The sequence below is a fragment of the Corvus kubaryi genome, unplaced genomic scaffold, assembly GCF_017639235.1.
Source record: "Corvus kubaryi isolate FWS band 111438036 unplaced genomic scaffold, C.kubaryi_AGA036_p1.0 37353, whole genome shotgun sequence".
NCBI lineage: Eukaryota > Metazoa > Chordata > Aves > Passeriformes > Corvidae > Corvus > Corvus kubaryi.
In genome coordinates this window covers 3,091,139-3,107,933 of record NW_024581115.1, presented here as the reverse complement: position 1 = coordinate 3,107,933, position 16,795 = coordinate 3,091,139, and the positions used below count along the sequence as shown (strand labels likewise).

Below are 16,795 nucleotides of genomic sequence, written 5' to 3'. Positions count from 1 at the left end.
GGGTTTTCCCTCCTGGAGATGGAGGAGAGGGGCGAAGGAAAGGAGGGGGTCTTGCCCTCTTCTCTCTCCGGCACTGGGGCCGGCCCCGGTGCCAGGAGAGGCGGGCCGGTTTCTGGAGGGAGGGCTGTCCGTCCCCCGTCCCCCCCCTTCCACCGGGGCTGGCGGCCAGCCCCGAAGTTGCGGCGAGGCGGGAGGACACACGTCCTGTCCTTCCACCGCCCCCGGGCTCCCCCCAGCCTCCATCCCCGCATCCCTCCGCGCTCCTCCCGACCGTCCCGCCCGGACAGCCCCGCCGGTGCCGGGGCGGGGGGAGATGGCTGCCGGGGCTCGGAGGTCGCCGAGACACCTGCTGCCACCGGGCCCCCCCCCGTGCACACCCGCTCCGCTCCCGCTCCCTCCTTCCTCCGCTCCCGTCCCTGCCTCCAGCCGCCGCTGCAGAGCCGCCGCCGCCGCCGCCAAGGACGAGCCGGGACCGACGGCGGCCGCCGGAGCCCCCCGCCAGCCGCGGCGGGGGCTGACCCTGCCCCGAGGGGCTGCCCCGCAGGAGGAGAAGCTTTGGAAGAGCCGAGCCCCCGGTGGGACGAGCCCCGCCGGAGCCGCGGGGCATGTAGGCACCGAGCAGCGGCGGTCCCGTAAGTACCGGGCGGGCTGGGGGCAACCGGGGCCCGACGGGCTCCGCTGCCGCCCCGCCATCGCCGTCAGCAACTTTTAGGGATGAGGCGGTTGTTTTTTTGGGGTGGGGGCTTTCCCCGTCCGTCTCTCCCTACCTCAGCATCCCCCCGCATCCCTAGAGCTGCCGTTCCCCATCCCGGGCACGGGACAGAAATGAGCCTTCATCCTGGGCGCTGTTCTGGGGGGTTTTGGGGGGAGTGGGAGGCAGGAAAAATTGAGGAGACCTCCCTGGGTGCCACCAGCCCTGTGTCCCCCGCCGCCACCTTGCGTAACCCAGCGGCAGGCAGGACACTTGGCGTTTATTTTTGGTTAATCCATATTCGACCTTTTTAAGCTGCGTTTAGGTGCGTGCGTGTGTGGGGCCCTCACCATCGCCCCGGCCCGCAGCCCCCGGCCCGCAACTGTTGCTGTCGGAGGTGCGGGCGAGGAAGGGAAGGGTGATGAGGAAGAGGAGGGTGATCCCGGGTGGTGACGGATGAAGGTTGAAAGGAGACGGTGCTTGCCGGGGGCTGCCAGTGCTTTTCTCTCCCGAGTCATCCCCCCTGCATGGGGACAGGGATGGTGATGAGTTGTCTTTGAGGAGGTTTTGCTGCTTTTTCCCCTTCTGAGGGGCTTCATCGTGGTCTCCTTGTTCCACAGGGGTGTCCCCATCGGGGCAATGACAAGCCCTGGCACATCCTGGTGCCCTCCTCTGTGCCGCCTCTCCTCCCCACCTGGCTCCTGCCATGTTTGGCTTCGCTCTGTCCTTTCCGTCCATCAGCAGCACTTCCCCATCCCCTGGCGCAGGCTGCGTTTTCCCTCTGATTTCAGGCTCGGAGGCTTTTTTTGGGGGATAAGGTTTCTCTTTCCTGAATGATATTTTGCGTGTCGGAATTTTATTTCTCCCCTTCCTGAGGTCAAAATATCTGCATGAGCTCTCCCTCTCTTGGAGCAGGGGAGGGAGTGAGGGCAAAAAAGGAGGTTTAAAATTAGGAGCAAACTTTCCCTGTTGCATTAAAAATGACATCTCAGGGTCTGGTGGGAGGTAGGGGTTCTATCGGTGCCTTTAGCGTGAGGCTTCTGTGAGTTTGGTGCACCAGAGGAAGCTGTGCCTAGGAAGGGGGTTAACCTGCTCAAAACTACCCCAAAGCAACAAAAACAAGTGCCAAAGCCATCAAGCAGCTTTGTGGTGTCCTCTGGGGAGGCTGCCAGGAGGTGGCATTGCCTTGCCCAGTCTCCTGGCCATGGCCACCTTCTTCCTGACCCAGACTGGCCACTGGCGCTTCACCCGGCTGGAAAACCTCCCTTTTGGGAAAGCCTTTTCCAAAGGGACCGATTCTGCAGTGCTTCCTACGAGGGGTTGGAAAATGTGGGTTTTCTTTGAAGTCAGCAGGGCTTTGCTGTGTTGTGCTGAGCCCAAGAGCAGCCCCAGCTCTGGCAGTAGCTCAGGAATGGGCTCAGTTTCTCCTCAGCCTCCACCACTTTCCTGCAATCTGTCATCCCCCGCCAAAAACCCAAATTTTCCTGGACCCCTCCAGCTCAGTACGAGAAACAATGGGCTGGAAACGCATGGTGCTGGCTGGGCTGGAGGAGCTGGCTGCCCTTTGCCTCCCAAATTCGGCCATTTTGGAGTGGCCCTGTCTCCAAGCTGTGCATGGACCCCTTGGCAGCCATGGGCTCTCTGGCCTTAAACCCCTCCATCCTCTTCCATGTCTGCCAAAGGCTGTGGTGAGCCAGCCTGACTCTGCATGGTGGCACTGGGTTCCTGGGAAGGATGGAAGTTCATTGCCCTGATTGCCTCAGCACTGGCTGAACGATGGGATGAGCCCGTGCCCACCTCCCCTCTGCCGCTCCAGTGCGTTCTGGCTGTGAGGGATGGGGATATTTTCCACCTGTGGCTTGGTCCATGGGAAACCAGATTGCTGAACCCTGTCCCCAGTCACAGCCAGGAGCAGGGGGTGACAGAGCTTAGCATCGCAAGGGGCGTCAGCTGCTCTGTGCCTGGATTACTCGGTACTGGAAGAGGCTCCTGAGCTTGGGCAAGAGCTGGGTTGAGGAAGAGGAGGATAGGGCCCTGGAGTAGGTGAGGTGCCAGGGCTGGCACAAGCAAACCCCATCAGCCACCACAAGGGCCCAGAGTATATTTAAACGTCCTTGAGGAGGGCTCAGACGGGCAGTGCTGCTGGCAGGGCGGTTCTGTTTGTTTTGGGTGGCGTGTTGCTCCCCTTCCTCTCTGCTCGGGTAGCTGATGCCGGATTCCCGATGAATTATTTATCACAGGACTAAAAATACTTGGGAATTCGCAGTGAGGAGCAGGCAGCGCAGGCTGCCCGGCCACTGAGCTGGCCGTGCCAGAGCATGGGATGCTGCCAGCATGGCATGACTCACCTGCTGCCCTCTCTGGCCAAGGGGCCCTGGCTGTGGCCATCGGTGTGGCGTTGTGGCTCCTGCAGCTCCACCAGCTGTGATGGGAGTGGGGTGGGGGATGTAGTCAGGTAGGGTGAACCCGCTGGGTGATGGTGGGTGCTGGGGGTTGATGACTCCCTGATGAAACTCACCTGGTTGAGAGAGATGCTGCCCGGTGAGCATCAGTGCCTGGACAGCTGCCTGAGCCTTCCCGGTACCCATGGGGCACAGGAGGGAAATGTAAGGTTTGTGTTCCTTGTCTTCTGGAGGTGACAGTCCTGGTGCTCAAATCTGCACCACGCAGCTCTTGCAGGGTGCCCAGCCTGGCAGTCATTGGGTTTAAATCGCGCATTTTGAGTCCAACATGCCGGCAGCGTTTTCGCAGTGTGCTGAAGGGGTGTCCGTCACTGCGGCACGGAGGAGTGTTGGGGTGCAGGTCACTGGGGCAGCCCAGACCCCAAAACCAGCTGGGACTCAGTGAGAGAAGCATCTGGCTGTGCTGTAAACACGTTAAGCAACAGCAGCTTTTAATTGCAAGTGACGTTTCTGAGAACCAGCTGGCACCTTGCTGCATGAAGCAACACCAGCGCGTGGCTGGTGCCACCACGGAGGGCTGCTCGTCCCCCTCCCCGCTGCCCAGCTTGGCACGAGGGTGACAGCCCTGGGGGAAATGGGGCTCAGAGGGGCTTGGATGCCCCTGACCACAGGTTGGTGGGCTCTGAGGGGTGAGCTCCTGCACAGGGGTGCATCACTGTGGGCAGGGATGTGTCCCCCTTCAGGGGACTGTCACCCCAACTGCTGCAGCATGAGCACCCACTGGCAGTGGGGAACTGGGGACTTGGCAGGGAGGATGTGCCCAAACAGCCCCTGAGAGCCTGGATTTGGGGTGCAGCCAGCAGAGACACGGTGTGAAGGGTGTCCCATCTGGGCGGGCACTACCAGCAGGGGACACACGTTGTGGGTAAAGACAAGAAGGCGGAAAGATGAAGGACGCTGTGTAGAGGGAAAACTTGGAGATACGGAGCCAGACAGGTGCATTGGTTGGGATTTTGTGGCAGAGAAGGGGCTGAGGTAGTGTGATGGGCGGGAGACAGGCAGCAGGACAGGCAGGGGACTACCTGCTTCAGGGACTGTGATGTGCAAAATCTCAGTAAGAGGGGTGCAGGCTGAACCCTTCCTCAAGGGCAAAGCCTTTGAATATTGAGGGTGGCTGTCTGCTGCAGAGAGAGGCACCAAGGAGCTGCCAGCCCCTCCTGGCACCTCTTGCAGCTGTCCCTGAAGCTGAAGGGACAATACGGACCAGCGTAGCAGTGGTGGCTTTTGGATGGGGTGGGAGGGAGATGGTGGTGGTGGGATGGGGGCAGGGTGGTGGTGGGAAGCAGGGACTCTCTGTGAAGGGTTAGTGCTTGACAGGACTGGAGACAAGTGACACAGTACTGAGGGGTACAGTGGGTGGTGAATACATTCCTTCACCACATCCAGTATCCAAGGGATGAGGGTCCCCTTGTTCCCCCGGGGTCAACCTGCAATGGTGATGCCCCAGGGCAGTGGGGAGGGCTGGGGTGAGTGGGGCTGGTGGTCCTGGTGTTCGGCTGGATGCGAGGGGCTGTGTCCTGTGCTGGCAGGGACGCGCTGGTGGACATGGGCAGAGCGCCGGCGCACGCTCTGCTACTGTCGATGGTGCTGGGCTGCTCGGCTGCCTTCACGGACATCCTGCTGCCGGGCCCTGAGGAGCCGGTGGTCAACGTGGCCGTGGTGTTCGGGGGCACGTCCTACCCCCTGCATATCCGCTCCCGCCTGAGCCCCCAGAGCTTCCTGGACATGCCCCTGGAGATCCACCCCATCACTGTCGTCGTCAACAACACCAACCCCAGCACCCTCCTCACCCAGATCTGCAACATCCTCGCCAGTCACAAGATCCACGGCATCGTCTTTGAGGACAACGTGGGCACGGAGGCCGTGGCCCAGATCCTTGACTTCATCTCCTCCCAGACCCAGGTCCCCATCATCAGCATCAGCGGCGGGTCTGCAGTGGTCCTGACCCCAAAGGTGAGACCCTCACTTGGTATTTCCAAGGGGGATGAGAGAAATGAGGAATTATTAGAGAGAGTATGTAAGGGATGTGGAATGCTGGAGGGCAGAGGAGCTGCTGGGCTGCAGCCTTTGGGATCAGGGGCAGGAATAGGCAGTGGCTGTGGCAGTGTGGCCAGCTGGGGTGATGGGACGTGGTGGGGACTTCAAGGAGGGGCCCCGTTGATGGGATGTGGGAGAGGACCTTAACGCCCTGTGGAAGGACCTTCCCCGGTGTGCTGCTTCCTGTGCCCACCACGGGGTGCTGGGTTGGTGGCACTGGGGCTACTGGCGCAGTGGCAAGGTGATCACAACCTCATCTTCCTCTCACCCTGCTGGGGCTGGATGCAGCCCTGGAATGGCCGGGTGGGCAGCGTGAAGAGCCTTGCTCAGCTGTGGTGGCGATCTCAGGTGCACCATGGCTGACACAGGATTTCTGTCTTCCCTGCTCCTCGCTGGCACCAGACACTGTCAGTTACTGTCCCCTGCCTGCTGGGAAGTGCTGGTGGCAGGGAGAGCTGGAGCCAGGCTGGAGGGTGCTGGGCATTGGGGATTTGGGTTATCTCCTCATAGTGGCTCATCCCACCCTGCCCGGCCGGGGTGCTGGACGGGTTTCAGTGCTTGCTCTTTCCTGTGGCTGGAGATCCTGCCCTTCTTCAGGGCACAGATTTTGTGCTTTTCTTGCATAGTGGTTTGGGGTCCAACCCCTCTGGATTGCACCCCCCCAGCCCTGCCTGTACCCGCTGGTGCTCCTGGAGCACCTCAAGCTCATTTTGGCTGGGTGGCAGTGGGTGCAGTGGGCTCTGGTGGGGGCAGTGGACTCGTGTGGGTGTAGAGGGCTCAGATGGAGCCTGGAGCAATGGAAAATAATCCATGGCTTTGCTGCGGTCCAGGTGATTTTCTGCATCTTTCTCCAGGGGTTGGATGTTTTGGGGTCAGTGGAGGGATCTTGTCTCCTCCTCCCTGTCTGGGATTTCCTGGGGCTCACCCCAGACTACTTCTCTGGAGGTGGAGGGGGTCTGGGTGGCAAAACCCTGCTGCCTGCATGTGACCTTCGGCAAATGCCATTCGCTGAATCATTTAAGACAGAATCAGATCAATTAAGGTTTGCTAATGAGAGGCCAGATGGCCGGGGAGGTGGGGCGAGAGGGAAGGAGCTTCACAGGCTCTGGCTGCAGGTAGTGAGACGGAGCAGGGATGGGATTTATGCTCCTGGCAGAGCTCTTGCCTACCTCTTTCTCCTGGTTTAAGGAGAAACTGTTGATCTCCTTTGGAGGATGGAAGAATTTTTGGTATATAAGCTCAGAATTGGATATGAGGCTGCAGGAGTTGACCCTTTGCATGGGGTGAGGTCCTTTGGAGGAGGATCAGTCTGATTTTGGGTGTCTCCAGCCCATGGACTGTACTGGTTCATGGCAATCGTAAACTTTTCATGATGGCAAATTCAAGGAGGCTTGCATAGGTGCAAGAGATCTGGATCATGATGCCAGAGCAGCCCCTGACCCCTCTCCTCCCGCAGGAGCCCGGATCAGCTTTCCTGCAGTTGGGTGTCTCCATCGAGCAGCAAATCCAGGTGATCTTCAAGGTGCTGGAGGAATACGACTGGGGCTCCTTTGCTGTCATCACCAGCCTCTACCCAGGCTACAACATCTTCCTGGATGTCATCCGCTCCTTCACGGATGCCAGCTACTTCGGCTGGGAGCTGCAGGAGGTGCTCACCTTCGAGATGAGCCAGGAGCAGAGCAGCTCCAGGATGCAGCGGCTCCTGCGCCAGATCGATGCCCAGGTCCTCATTGTTTACTGCTCCCGAGAGGAGGCCGAGTATCTCTTCTCCATGGCGGAACAAGCTGGGCTTGTGGGGCCAGGATACGTCTGGATCGTGCCCAGCATGACAGTAGGCAACATGGAGGTGCCGCCCTCCTCCTTCCCTGTCGGCCTCATCAGCGTGGTGACAGAGAGCTGGAAGCTGAGCCTGAGGCAGAAGGTGCGGGATGGGGTGGCCATCATTGCCATGGGGGCAGCCAGCTTCTTCCGTGCCCATGGCTACCTCCCAGAGGTGGGGCGGGACTGCTGGACCCCCACCAGGGCCACAGCCACCAACACAAGCTTCTACCGGTGAGGCTTGGGGTCCCCCTGGGATGGGTGGGAAATGGGAGGAGTGGGGAAAAGAGAGGGAAAGGGCAGGGGAGGAGGGGTACAGAGCTGGTGGGCAGCAAGGATGATGCTCCCTGAGGGCTGCAGCTGGTGGTCCATGCCTCTTGGCTGGGACTCTTCTGCAGCATCTCCCCAGAGCAGCCCTTGCCTTTTCCCACGTTTCTTGGCAACTCAGGACCCCTGGGGATCTCAGGGGGGTTTTCATAGCTCTGTGGCACCTTGGGGCTGCTGTGGCAGTCTGTGCATCCTCAGCCCTGCAGTGGACCATCATCCTCAGTGCCTCCTTGCTGGAAGAGCTTTCTCCAGCTCCTCTCTGCCCCTTGCATGGGGGCTACAGCTGGTCCCCAGCTCTCAGCCCCACATGTTTCCATGGGACCTGTGGCAGCCTGGCTGAAGGTGGTGGAGAAGGAGGAGGAGGGCTGTACAGTGCAGGGCTACACAGCCAGGAGCTTACAGGCTCTGTGTCCCACCAGGCACCTCCTCAATGTGACGTGGGAGCACAGGGACTTCTCCTTCAATGAAGGTGGCTACCTGGTCAGGCCCACCATGGTGGTGATCACGCTCAACCAGCACCGGCTCTGGGAGATGGTAGGACCCCCAGGCCCCCCGGGATGGGCACACTGAGGGGTGGCTGGGCAGGGTGAGCCTGGGGCCATGCACAGGCTAGGGTCCCACCCTGGGGTGGGTTGTACCATGTGAAACCCAAAAGTACCGTGGCTGGTCCCAAAAGTACCCGTGGTGCCATGGTGGGGGTTTGCAGCAATGGTTCTCCCCTGCAATTTGGCTGATAAGTTCAGTCAGAAACGCAGATGCCCACCTCTGGAGAACAGCAGTCAAACACCTAGACCTGAAACAAGATGTGCGGAGGGGTTTTTGCTAGTTTGAAAGTATTTTGGGTAAAGTTTGGCCAGGTTTGTGTTCACCCAAGTGTGAAGCTTGGGGCTCAGGAGGAAACACCTCACCCCGTGGTCCGGGGGTGTGTGGGGAAAGGGATGCTGAGATGGGGCTCACCAGGAATAAGCCCCAAAGGTGGGAGGATGGATATGGGATCCCGTGTGATCCCCCAGAGCCCCTTGCTGGGGTGACCATGTGCTCTCCCTTGGGGGCAGGTGGGCAAGTGGGAGAAAGGCATCATCCACATGAAGTACCCGGTGTGGCCCCGCTACGGCTCCTTCATGCAGCCCGTGGTCGACAACCGCCACCTGACAGTGGCCACCCTGGAGGAGAGACCCTTCGTCATCGTGGAGAACACGGACCCCAGCACTGGGGTCTGCGTGCGCAACACCGTGCCCTGCCGCAAGCAGACCAACTCCTCCCAGAGGTGAGCAGGGACATGGAGCTCAACAATTCTGGCCACCACTCCCTTGGCACGTGGTGTCCAGGGTGCTCAGAGCATCTCTGGTTGGTCCAACCCCTCTTTCCCGGTGTGTTTCCAGTGGCGATGGCCTCGTGGATCCCTACACCAAGCTGTGCTGCAAAGGTTTCTGCATAGACATCCTGAAGAAGCTGGCCAAGACAGTGAAGTTCTCCTACGACCTCTACCTGGTGACCAATGGCAAACATGGCAAGATCGTCCGTGGGGTCTGGAATGGCATGATTGGTGAGGTAGGGGTGGGCATGGCTCAGACCCCCGCTTCAACACTCCCTGGAGGGCACCACTCACCCCTGACCTGAGGCTTTGCTGGTGGAGATGAGATCTGTGGTGGCACTGTGGGCAGGGGACAGCTTGGCATGAGCTCCTCCTTGGAGGAGGAGTCAGATGAACATTTACAACCCCACAGCAGGTTGTGTCTGTGCCACTGCTAACTTTAGAAGTTAATTTTTTTTTTTAATAAAGGCAGAAATTAAGGCTGGAAATGCTGGAGATGAGGAAATGCCTGGGGAAAGTGGTCTGGGTTCCTCTGCTTGTCCCTCTGCCCATGCCAAGCCCACCTGCCCCTTTTCCAGGTGTACTACAAGCGTGCAGACATGGCCATCGGCTCCCTCACCATCAACGAGGAGCGCTCCGAGATTGTGGATTTCTCCGTGCCCTTTGTGGAGACGGGCATCAGCGTCATGGTGGCCCGGAGCAATGGCACCGTGTCCCCCTCCGCTTTCCTGGGTGAGCCCTGTGTCCCCCTGTCTTTCTGCAGGTTCATCCCACGCTCCCTACAAATGCAAATTGGAAATATTGTTCAGTTTTAATAACTTTCAAGAAAAAAAAAGCCTAAGTCATAAGGGAAGGAGATTGTGCTGTCAGCTTTGGGGCTTCCTCCTTCCCTGTCTGAATAATCCTTTTATTATGGAGATGGAGGCTGGAGACTGAGGCTGGGCTCAGTGGTTTTCTCCCCTTCATTTTTGTGTGGAGGAGGAGGATGGGCACGTGGGGGGATTTGCCAGCTTGGAGCTCTGCTTTGGGGATCCATCTCTGCCACCGTCACCAGAGCCAGTGGTTAAGCCAAGTGCAGGAAACCTCCAGTGCTAAAAGTTTTATTTAATGAGTTTTACACCAGCAAAGCTGCAGCCTAGGAAGGGGAGGAGACTGGCCAAGGTCGTCAGGAAATTCGGCTTGGGCAGGGCTTGAGGCTCTCAGCAAGGGCACAGCAGCAACGTCCCAGCTCAGCTGGAGCTGGGCTCTTGTGTGGGGAAGGTGCAGGTGGTTGCTAAGGATGCCATGGAAGGTGGGACCACCAGCCTGGGCACATCTTCCTCATCCTGTCCCCCCCACACCACAGAGCCCAACCTCCCAAGGAAGCAGGATCACCTTCACCAGCCCCGGGGACAGACGGAGCATCCTGCCCTGCTTTGGCAGGGCCGGGGTCTGCGGTCCCCACGTCCCCGTGTCTCCTGCCTCTGCGCTAATGAGCCACACCCCCATCAGGGGAGGCCTCTCCTCCCTGACAGCGAAGGACGTGCTGACAAATGGACCTCGGCGGCCGCGCACTGACAGCTCGGATGCATCCCCAGTGCTCCTGCTGCTCCATCCCAGATCATCCCGGGCAGGCAGTGGCTCATTGCCTGTCCCCACTCACGGGCTAAGCAGGCTGGGGGGCTGGTTCCATGCCTGATGCAGGCACAGTCCTGTGGGCAGAGTTATCACGGGGGAGAACTTGTGATTCCATGGGAAACTCTCCTGCAGTGACCCTGGAGATGGGCAGCATTTTGTAAACATCTCCCTGTTGATGAGGACCTGATTTGGTCTAGGCAGGGCTGCATCCCCCAGCTCTGCACCAACCCCCTTCCCTCCTGATTCCCTGTGGAGCTGCTTGGCCATGGTGCTGCCAGGCTCTGACTCCTCTCCAAGGAGGGGCAATATTCAGGATGAGCCCCATCCACCAGGGAGGGCTCCTGGGAGTCCTCAGAGGACATGGGGATGTCCCAGGAGTCTCACAGAGTTCCACTTGCTTTGCAGAACCTTATAGTCCAGCCGTGTGGGTCATGATGTTCGTCATGTGCCTCACCGTGGTGGCCATCACCGTCTTCGTGTTCGAGTATTTCAGCCCCGTTGGCTACAACCAGAACCTCACCAGTGGCAAGAGTGAGTTGGGCAGGTGGGAGCTGGGAGCTGGGAGGGGGGACACACCCCTGGCTGGGCTGACAACTGTCCCCTCTGTTCCCTGTCCCTGCAGGGCCGGGAGGTCCCACCTTCACCATCGGCAAGTCCGTGTGGCTGCTGTGGGCTCTGGTCTTCAACAACTCAGTGCCCATCGAGAATCCCAAGGGCACCACCAGCAAGATCATGGTGCTCATCTGGGCCTTCTTCGCTGTCATCTTCCTCGCCAGCTACACAGCCAACCTGGCTGCCTTCATGATCCAGGAGCAGTACATTGACACTGTGTCGGGGCTGAGTGACAGGAAGGTGGGGCTGATCACTGGGGTGGGAGCCCTAAAAAAATCCCTAAAAAAACCCCTTTTTGAAGTTACTGGCAGTGATGTGTGTGAAGCTGCACATCACTGCCAGTTGGCTGGGCATGAATGCATGAGTGGAGGGCTGGCTGTGGGGAGGGGACATGGAAAGACATGGGCACTGTGTGATGCCACCCCTGGGGCTCCCCATTGCAGTTCCAGAGGCCGCAGGAGCAGTACCCACCCTTCCGCTTTGGCACTGTCCCCAACGGCAGCACCGAGAGGAACATCCGCAGCAACTACCCCGACATGCACACCCACATGGTGAAGTACAACCAGCGCTCTGTGGAGGACGCCCTCACCAGCCTCAAAATGGGGTACGGCTCCTCCAGATGGGGTGTGGTTCTTAGAGCTCCTTCAAAAGGGATACAGCACCCCCAAATAACTATGGCTCCCTGGAATGGGGTACAGGACCTCCCAGATGGAGAAGGGATTTCTCAACTGGGGTACAGCCCCCCACAAGCTGGATGTGGGCCCCCCAGGCTGCGTACAGCTCTCCCAGACTGCGTATGGCTCTGTGCATCTTCCCTGGATGAAGTACAGGACCCCCAGACAGGACATAACCTGCTACAGATGGGGTGCAGCTTCATACAGCTCCCCTCAAAAGGGATGCAGCTCACCCCAGATGGGCATGGCTCCCCCAAGTGGGACACAACTCCCCCCAAGGTTGGGTACTTCCCCTCCAAGTGTAGTTACAGCTCTCCAGGATGGGTCAGGGGCCCCAAGAGCACATAGAACCCCCTCCAGATGGGCTACAGCTTTCTGAAAGGGATAGAGCTTCCCCAAATAGGCACAGCCCTCCCCCAGAAATGGGCTTTCAGACCCCCCCTCACCCTTCCTCCTGTTGGTGGGGCAGGAAGCTGGATGCCTTCATCTACGATGCGGCGGTGCTCAACTACATGGCGGGCAAGGACGAGGGCTGCAAGCTGGTGACCATCGGCAGTGGGAAGGTGTTTGCCACCACGGGCTATGGCATCGCCCTGCAGAAGGACTCGCACTGGAAGCGGGCCATCGACCTGGCCCTGCTCCAGTTCCTGGGAGACGGTGGGTGCTTGCGTGAGCTCCTCGTTAGCCCTGTCCCCATCCTCACCCCACCCCTGCCCTGCAGATTAACCCAGGGGACAGGGCTCAAACCCTGTGCTCAAACCCAGGCTCACATCCTCATGGCAGGATGGCACTGAGGGACTTCACCAGCTCCTTTCAGGGGATATTAAATCCTCTGGATGTTGTGCTCGTCATTCCCTCTGGGGTTGTAAAATCCAGGAAATGGCTGTGCACAAGATTTGAGGGTCCTGAGGAGAAGCCTGGGAAGAGGACAGTAAGCACTGGTGGCTGGCGCATGGGTGGGGGACAGAGTCAGGAGAGGACCCTGGCGGTGGGATGCTCAGGCCAAGGGCAGCAGCAAGCATTAGGTGATTACAGCTCCAGAGCCTCAAGGGTCTCCTTCTCCTCCTCTACCCACAGTGGGGTGGAGAGGGGCAAGGATGTGCTTGGGAAGGTGATTCCCAAGGGTGGATTTTCACCCCCTGCACCGTTGTGCGTGTCCCAGGCGAGACCCAGAAGCTGGAGACGGTTTGGCTGTCAGGGATCTGCCAGAATGAGAAGAATGAGGTGATGAGCAGCAAGCTGGACATCGACAACATGGCCGGGGTTTTCTACATGCTGCTGGTGGCCATGGGGCTGAGCCTGCTGGTCTTCGCCTGGGAGCACCTCGTCTACTGGAAGCTGCGTCACTCCGTCCCCAAGTCCCACAAGCTTGACTTCCTCCTGGCCATCAGCAGGGTGAGGGATGCTGACAGGGGCTTTCGAGGGGCGCAAATGTCTTCACACGGTGTCACAGGGATGGACACGGCTTGGTGGGCATTGTCCTTTGACCCTCATGGGAGGGATTGGAGATGTTTGTGTTGATGTGAGAAAAGCCAGCTTTTGAGGAAAGGGCTCACTCCTGGAATGACCCCACATCCTTATTAGCATCCCTGGGGAAAGGGGTGATAGAGGATGGTGTCGCCCACCCTGACAGTTCTTGGAATGCTGGGGAGGGGGCATCAGTGCTCTGAAGCCACCTCACCTCAGCAGCATGAACTCAGCTCAGGAGGGTGGGCTCAGGGGGCAGGACCCCACTGACCTTGCTGACGGTGAGGGGGCCCATTTCTCCCCACAGGGCATCTACAGCTGCTTCAATGGGGTTCAGAGCCTGTCGAGCCCCGGGCGGGCGCCCACACCCGATGTCACTGCCAGCTCAGCCCAGGCCAACGTGCTGAAGATGCTGCAGGCTGCCAAGGAGATGGTGACAACGGCCAGCGTGGGCGGCTCGCTGGAGCAGGCCACCCGCACCATCGAGGACTGGAGCAACCACAGCGAGCGCCTCCAGACCACCTTCTCCCTGAGGACACCCCAGCTTGTGGTGCAGAACAGCACCGGCGCACACCGGGGCCCCCCCTCTGGCCCGCACCCCACCGAGAGGCTGGGGAGAGCCTACGCTCCCAAGGGTGCTCCCCTGGGGCTGCCGCTGCCCCAGCCCATCCCTGTGGACTCCCGTCTGCACGGGGAGGAGAACTGGAGAGGGGCAAACGAGCACCCCCACCTGCTACACCCCTTGAAGTTTCGGGGTGGCTGTGTAGGGGATGAAGCCCTTACAGGTTTCCCCCACCTCCTGGTGAAGACTTCCCCAGGAGGGGATTATGGGGAGCAGGTGCTGGTGGGGAACCATGTCGGGGCTCCCCTCCCGCCCCCCACATCCCCCAGGGACCTCCCACCACCGGACATCTACAGGGAGCACAAGCGGCCATCGGGGCGGGGGGACCGGCTCCAAAACAACCCCCTGCTCCAGAGGGACGGGGCACACGGGAGCTCAGGGACTCTGCCTCGGCTGCTCTCGGCAGCGGAGAAAAAGCGGGAGGTGGGCAGCGCCTTCCTGCCTTCATCCTGCTCTCGCGGAGCCTTCCCGAAAGTCACCAGGACTTGCAGAGCCAGGGGCGAGCCGGCGCGGCAGGAGGCGGCGGTGATGGAGCGGGAGAAGCCGAACCGGTGGGCGAGCTCGGCCAGGGCGCCCGGGGAGCGCGGCGAGAAGCGGCGTCCCGGGGGGCTGCGGCGCTGCGGGGCCGCTCGCCCGCCCGCCCGCACCGACGTGCCCGACCTCTTCCCCGAAGCCGAGGCCGGCTACGGCTGCGGCTCCCGCTGTCCACAGGCCGCTGGCCGGCTCCCACCGCGCTCGCCCGTGACCAGGCTGCCGTCCTACCGGGAGGCTTGCCGGCAAAACCCCCGTGCCACCGCCACCGTGCCGGCGTGCGCGCCCCACGCCTGCATGAACTCCTACGCCAACCTGCCCCTCTACGCGGGACACCTCTCGCGGGGGTCCCCGCCGCCCCGGGAGCACGCCGGGGTGCACCCCTGTGACCGGGGGTCCGGGCGCTGGGACAGCGCCTGCAGAGACTGTGGGAGGCGCGGGGAGCTGGCCTTTCTGCGGGCGCTGGGGGCGGAGAGGAGGGACCCGCTGGTGGCCCGCGGGGTGGCGAGTCCCTGCGCCGGCGGGTCCTGGCGGCGGGTCTCCAGCCTGGAGTCGGAGGTGTGATGGGGGGACAGGGGGGTGTTCGCACCCCTCTGCCTGCCCTTTGCCCGGGTGTCCCCACGGGCCAGCCAGCGGCTCCCGGCCGGGCTCCGGCCTCCCGGGGTCCTGCACCGCCGGCAGCGGGATGCTCCAAGCGGCTCGGCGGGTCCCGGTGCGCTCTTTGGGAGAGTCGGAGGAGCCTGGCAAAGGCTGGTACATGCTGGGTCGAGCTCTCCCCACAGGCAGGGCTGGCATCGGGGACGCCAAACGCATCGCCGCCGTTTTGCCGTCACGTTTTGTTTTCATTCAAAGGGACTCGAAACGCCACGTCCAGGTCATTAAAAAGACATTTTCAGCTGTCTGGGGACCCTTCTTCCATCCTCCGGGGCTGCCCTTGGTATCATGGATTCCTATGAATATTCGTGGTGCTGTGCACCCCCTCCCCGTCCGTGTCCCGTTACTGCTGAGCCGGGGCACGGGCTCGTCCCACCGGCAAAGGAAAGCTGGAAAAGGCAAATGGCAACTGCGCTGAGGGGTAATTAGGAGCCATCAGCCTGTGCAGAGGCTGGAGCCGAGCACTGGAGCCGGGGTTCCTGCCCCCTGCTCAGGTTTTGGGGTGCTGGGCACTGATAGCCCTGGGCTCGGGTCACGGCTACACACGGCAGCCTGGCAGGGATCTCCAGCTCGGCACAGCAGCCCCGGGAAGGTGTTCTGTGGGGAATGAGAAAGGGAAAAATTCCTTCCAGGCTGATGGAGCCATAAATCAGGTGTGATAGATGAGCAGGGTTTAATTCTTCTCTTCAGGTACGTCTGACACAGTCCTTTCCCTGCCGGGCTGGGGCGCGAGCAGAGGCGGCCGTGACTCACAGGCAGGGGAGAGGGTCTTTGGGAAATGGGAATTGAGGCTCCGGGGCTCCGGGCTGCAGCCAGGGCTTTGCCGGGAGATTCCAGCCCCATCCCAGAGCAGCACCAGGACTACACGGAGCTGCCCGTGACTGGCTGGCAGGCTGTCCCAGGGAGATGCCAGCCCTCAGCCCCTCTTCCCAGCTGGTTTGGCATCGCCTTCCTCCATGAACATCTCAGGAAGCTGCTCTAGAGCTCCTTTTTTTTTTTTTTTTTTTTTTTTTCCTCCTTTTTTCTTCTTTCCCGATTAAAACGCAGTTGTTGGGGGTTGCTGGCAGCCACCGAGCAGCCGGGGCCGGTAACAGCGAGGGGACGATGGCAGGGACTGCCCCGGGACACCCAACCCTGCCGCAGGGACGGCTGCAAAGCCCCGAGGAGGTCCAGAAGGGCCCGGCCACGCGTGGTCCAGGCTCAAAAGCATTGGCAGTATCTGGCTGTCCATCCATCTGTCTGGGGTTAAATCCAGCCAGTCCCCCATCCCCCAGCCTGGCTGCCATCACACACTGGTGCCGGCGCTTTAATTCCTTTTACTTATTTATCATCGCAATTGTCTCTTAATTGTTTTGGCAGCCCCTCCAAGCCTCCTGGCGAGGGTGGGAGGTGCTGGTGTATAAATAAAGGCCATAAATAAATAAATCCGGTGGAAGAGGAGGGTATTCATCCAGGTTGCCCCAGGTGATGGCACCCATTCACCTGGGGCAGCTCTTCCCAGTTGAGTGCCCCAGATGCCTCGTCGGGTGACAGGCTGGTCCCCGGGAAGCTCCAGTGTGGTCTTGGGAACTTTCCCTCAAATTGCTGCTCTCTGGCTCGAGGAAGCCAGCACACACAGCTGCAGTCAAACCTCAGCTGGGGTTGGGGCTGTAACAGCAAAGGGGAGCAGAAAAGGGAAAAAAGTATCCAAAATCCCCAACCCACGTTTTGAATTAATTAGTGATGTCCCTGGTGACTCAGCAGAAGACAAATGGATCTGCTTCATGTTTTATTGAAGGACTTCGCTGTGGAAGGCTGAGGACAGCGAGGAACAGGGCAAATGGGGTGCAGGGGGTGCTCGCAGGGGAGGTGGCCTCAGGATTGGGTGTCAGCACCCGGTGTAAGGCCAGGGCTATTCAGGGTGCCCCATGTGAATGCCCACGTCCCTGGCCATCATGGTGGCATTTGCATAATCATCTTTACATGCTA

The 16,795-nt window shown here is 60.3% G+C and overlaps 1 protein-coding gene across 1 annotated transcript; it reads left to right on the top strand.

Annotated features, from left to right (window-relative positions):
• The first annotated feature begins 3 nt into the window (after positions 1-3).
• On the top strand, positions 4-15,073 carry GRIN2C (glutamate ionotropic receptor NMDA type subunit 2C). Its single transcript, XM_042032482.1, has 13 exons — positions 4-632; positions 4,683-5,106; positions 6,647-7,242; positions 7,755-7,869; positions 8,391-8,602; positions 8,718-8,886; positions 9,229-9,382; positions 10,673-10,798; positions 10,890-11,119; positions 11,323-11,483; positions 12,023-12,210; positions 12,716-12,948; positions 13,328-15,073. The coding sequence occupies exons 1-13, from the start codon at positions 19-21 to the stop codon at positions 14,735-14,737; spliced, it is 4,632 nt and encodes a 1,543-aa protein (XP_041888416.1). The 5' UTR covers positions 4-18; the 3' UTR covers positions 14,738-15,073.
• Positions 15,074-16,795: the final 1,722 nt, after the last annotated feature.

Excerpts from the sequence above, each read along its gene's own strand:
- GRIN2C (XM_042032482.1), top strand. The coding sequence starts at position 19 with ATGGAGGAGAGGGGCGAAGGAAAGGAGGGGGTCTTGCCCTCTTCTCTC. Across the intron at positions 8,887-9,228 it reads GGAATGGCATGATTGGTGAG|GTGTACTACAAGCGTGCAGA; the intron begins GTAGGGGTGGGC and ends CCCCTTTTCCAG. Across the intron at positions 12,949-13,327 it reads TCCTCCTGGCCATCAGCAGG|GGCATCTACAGCTGCTTCAA; the intron begins GTGAGGGATGCT and ends TTCTCCCCACAG.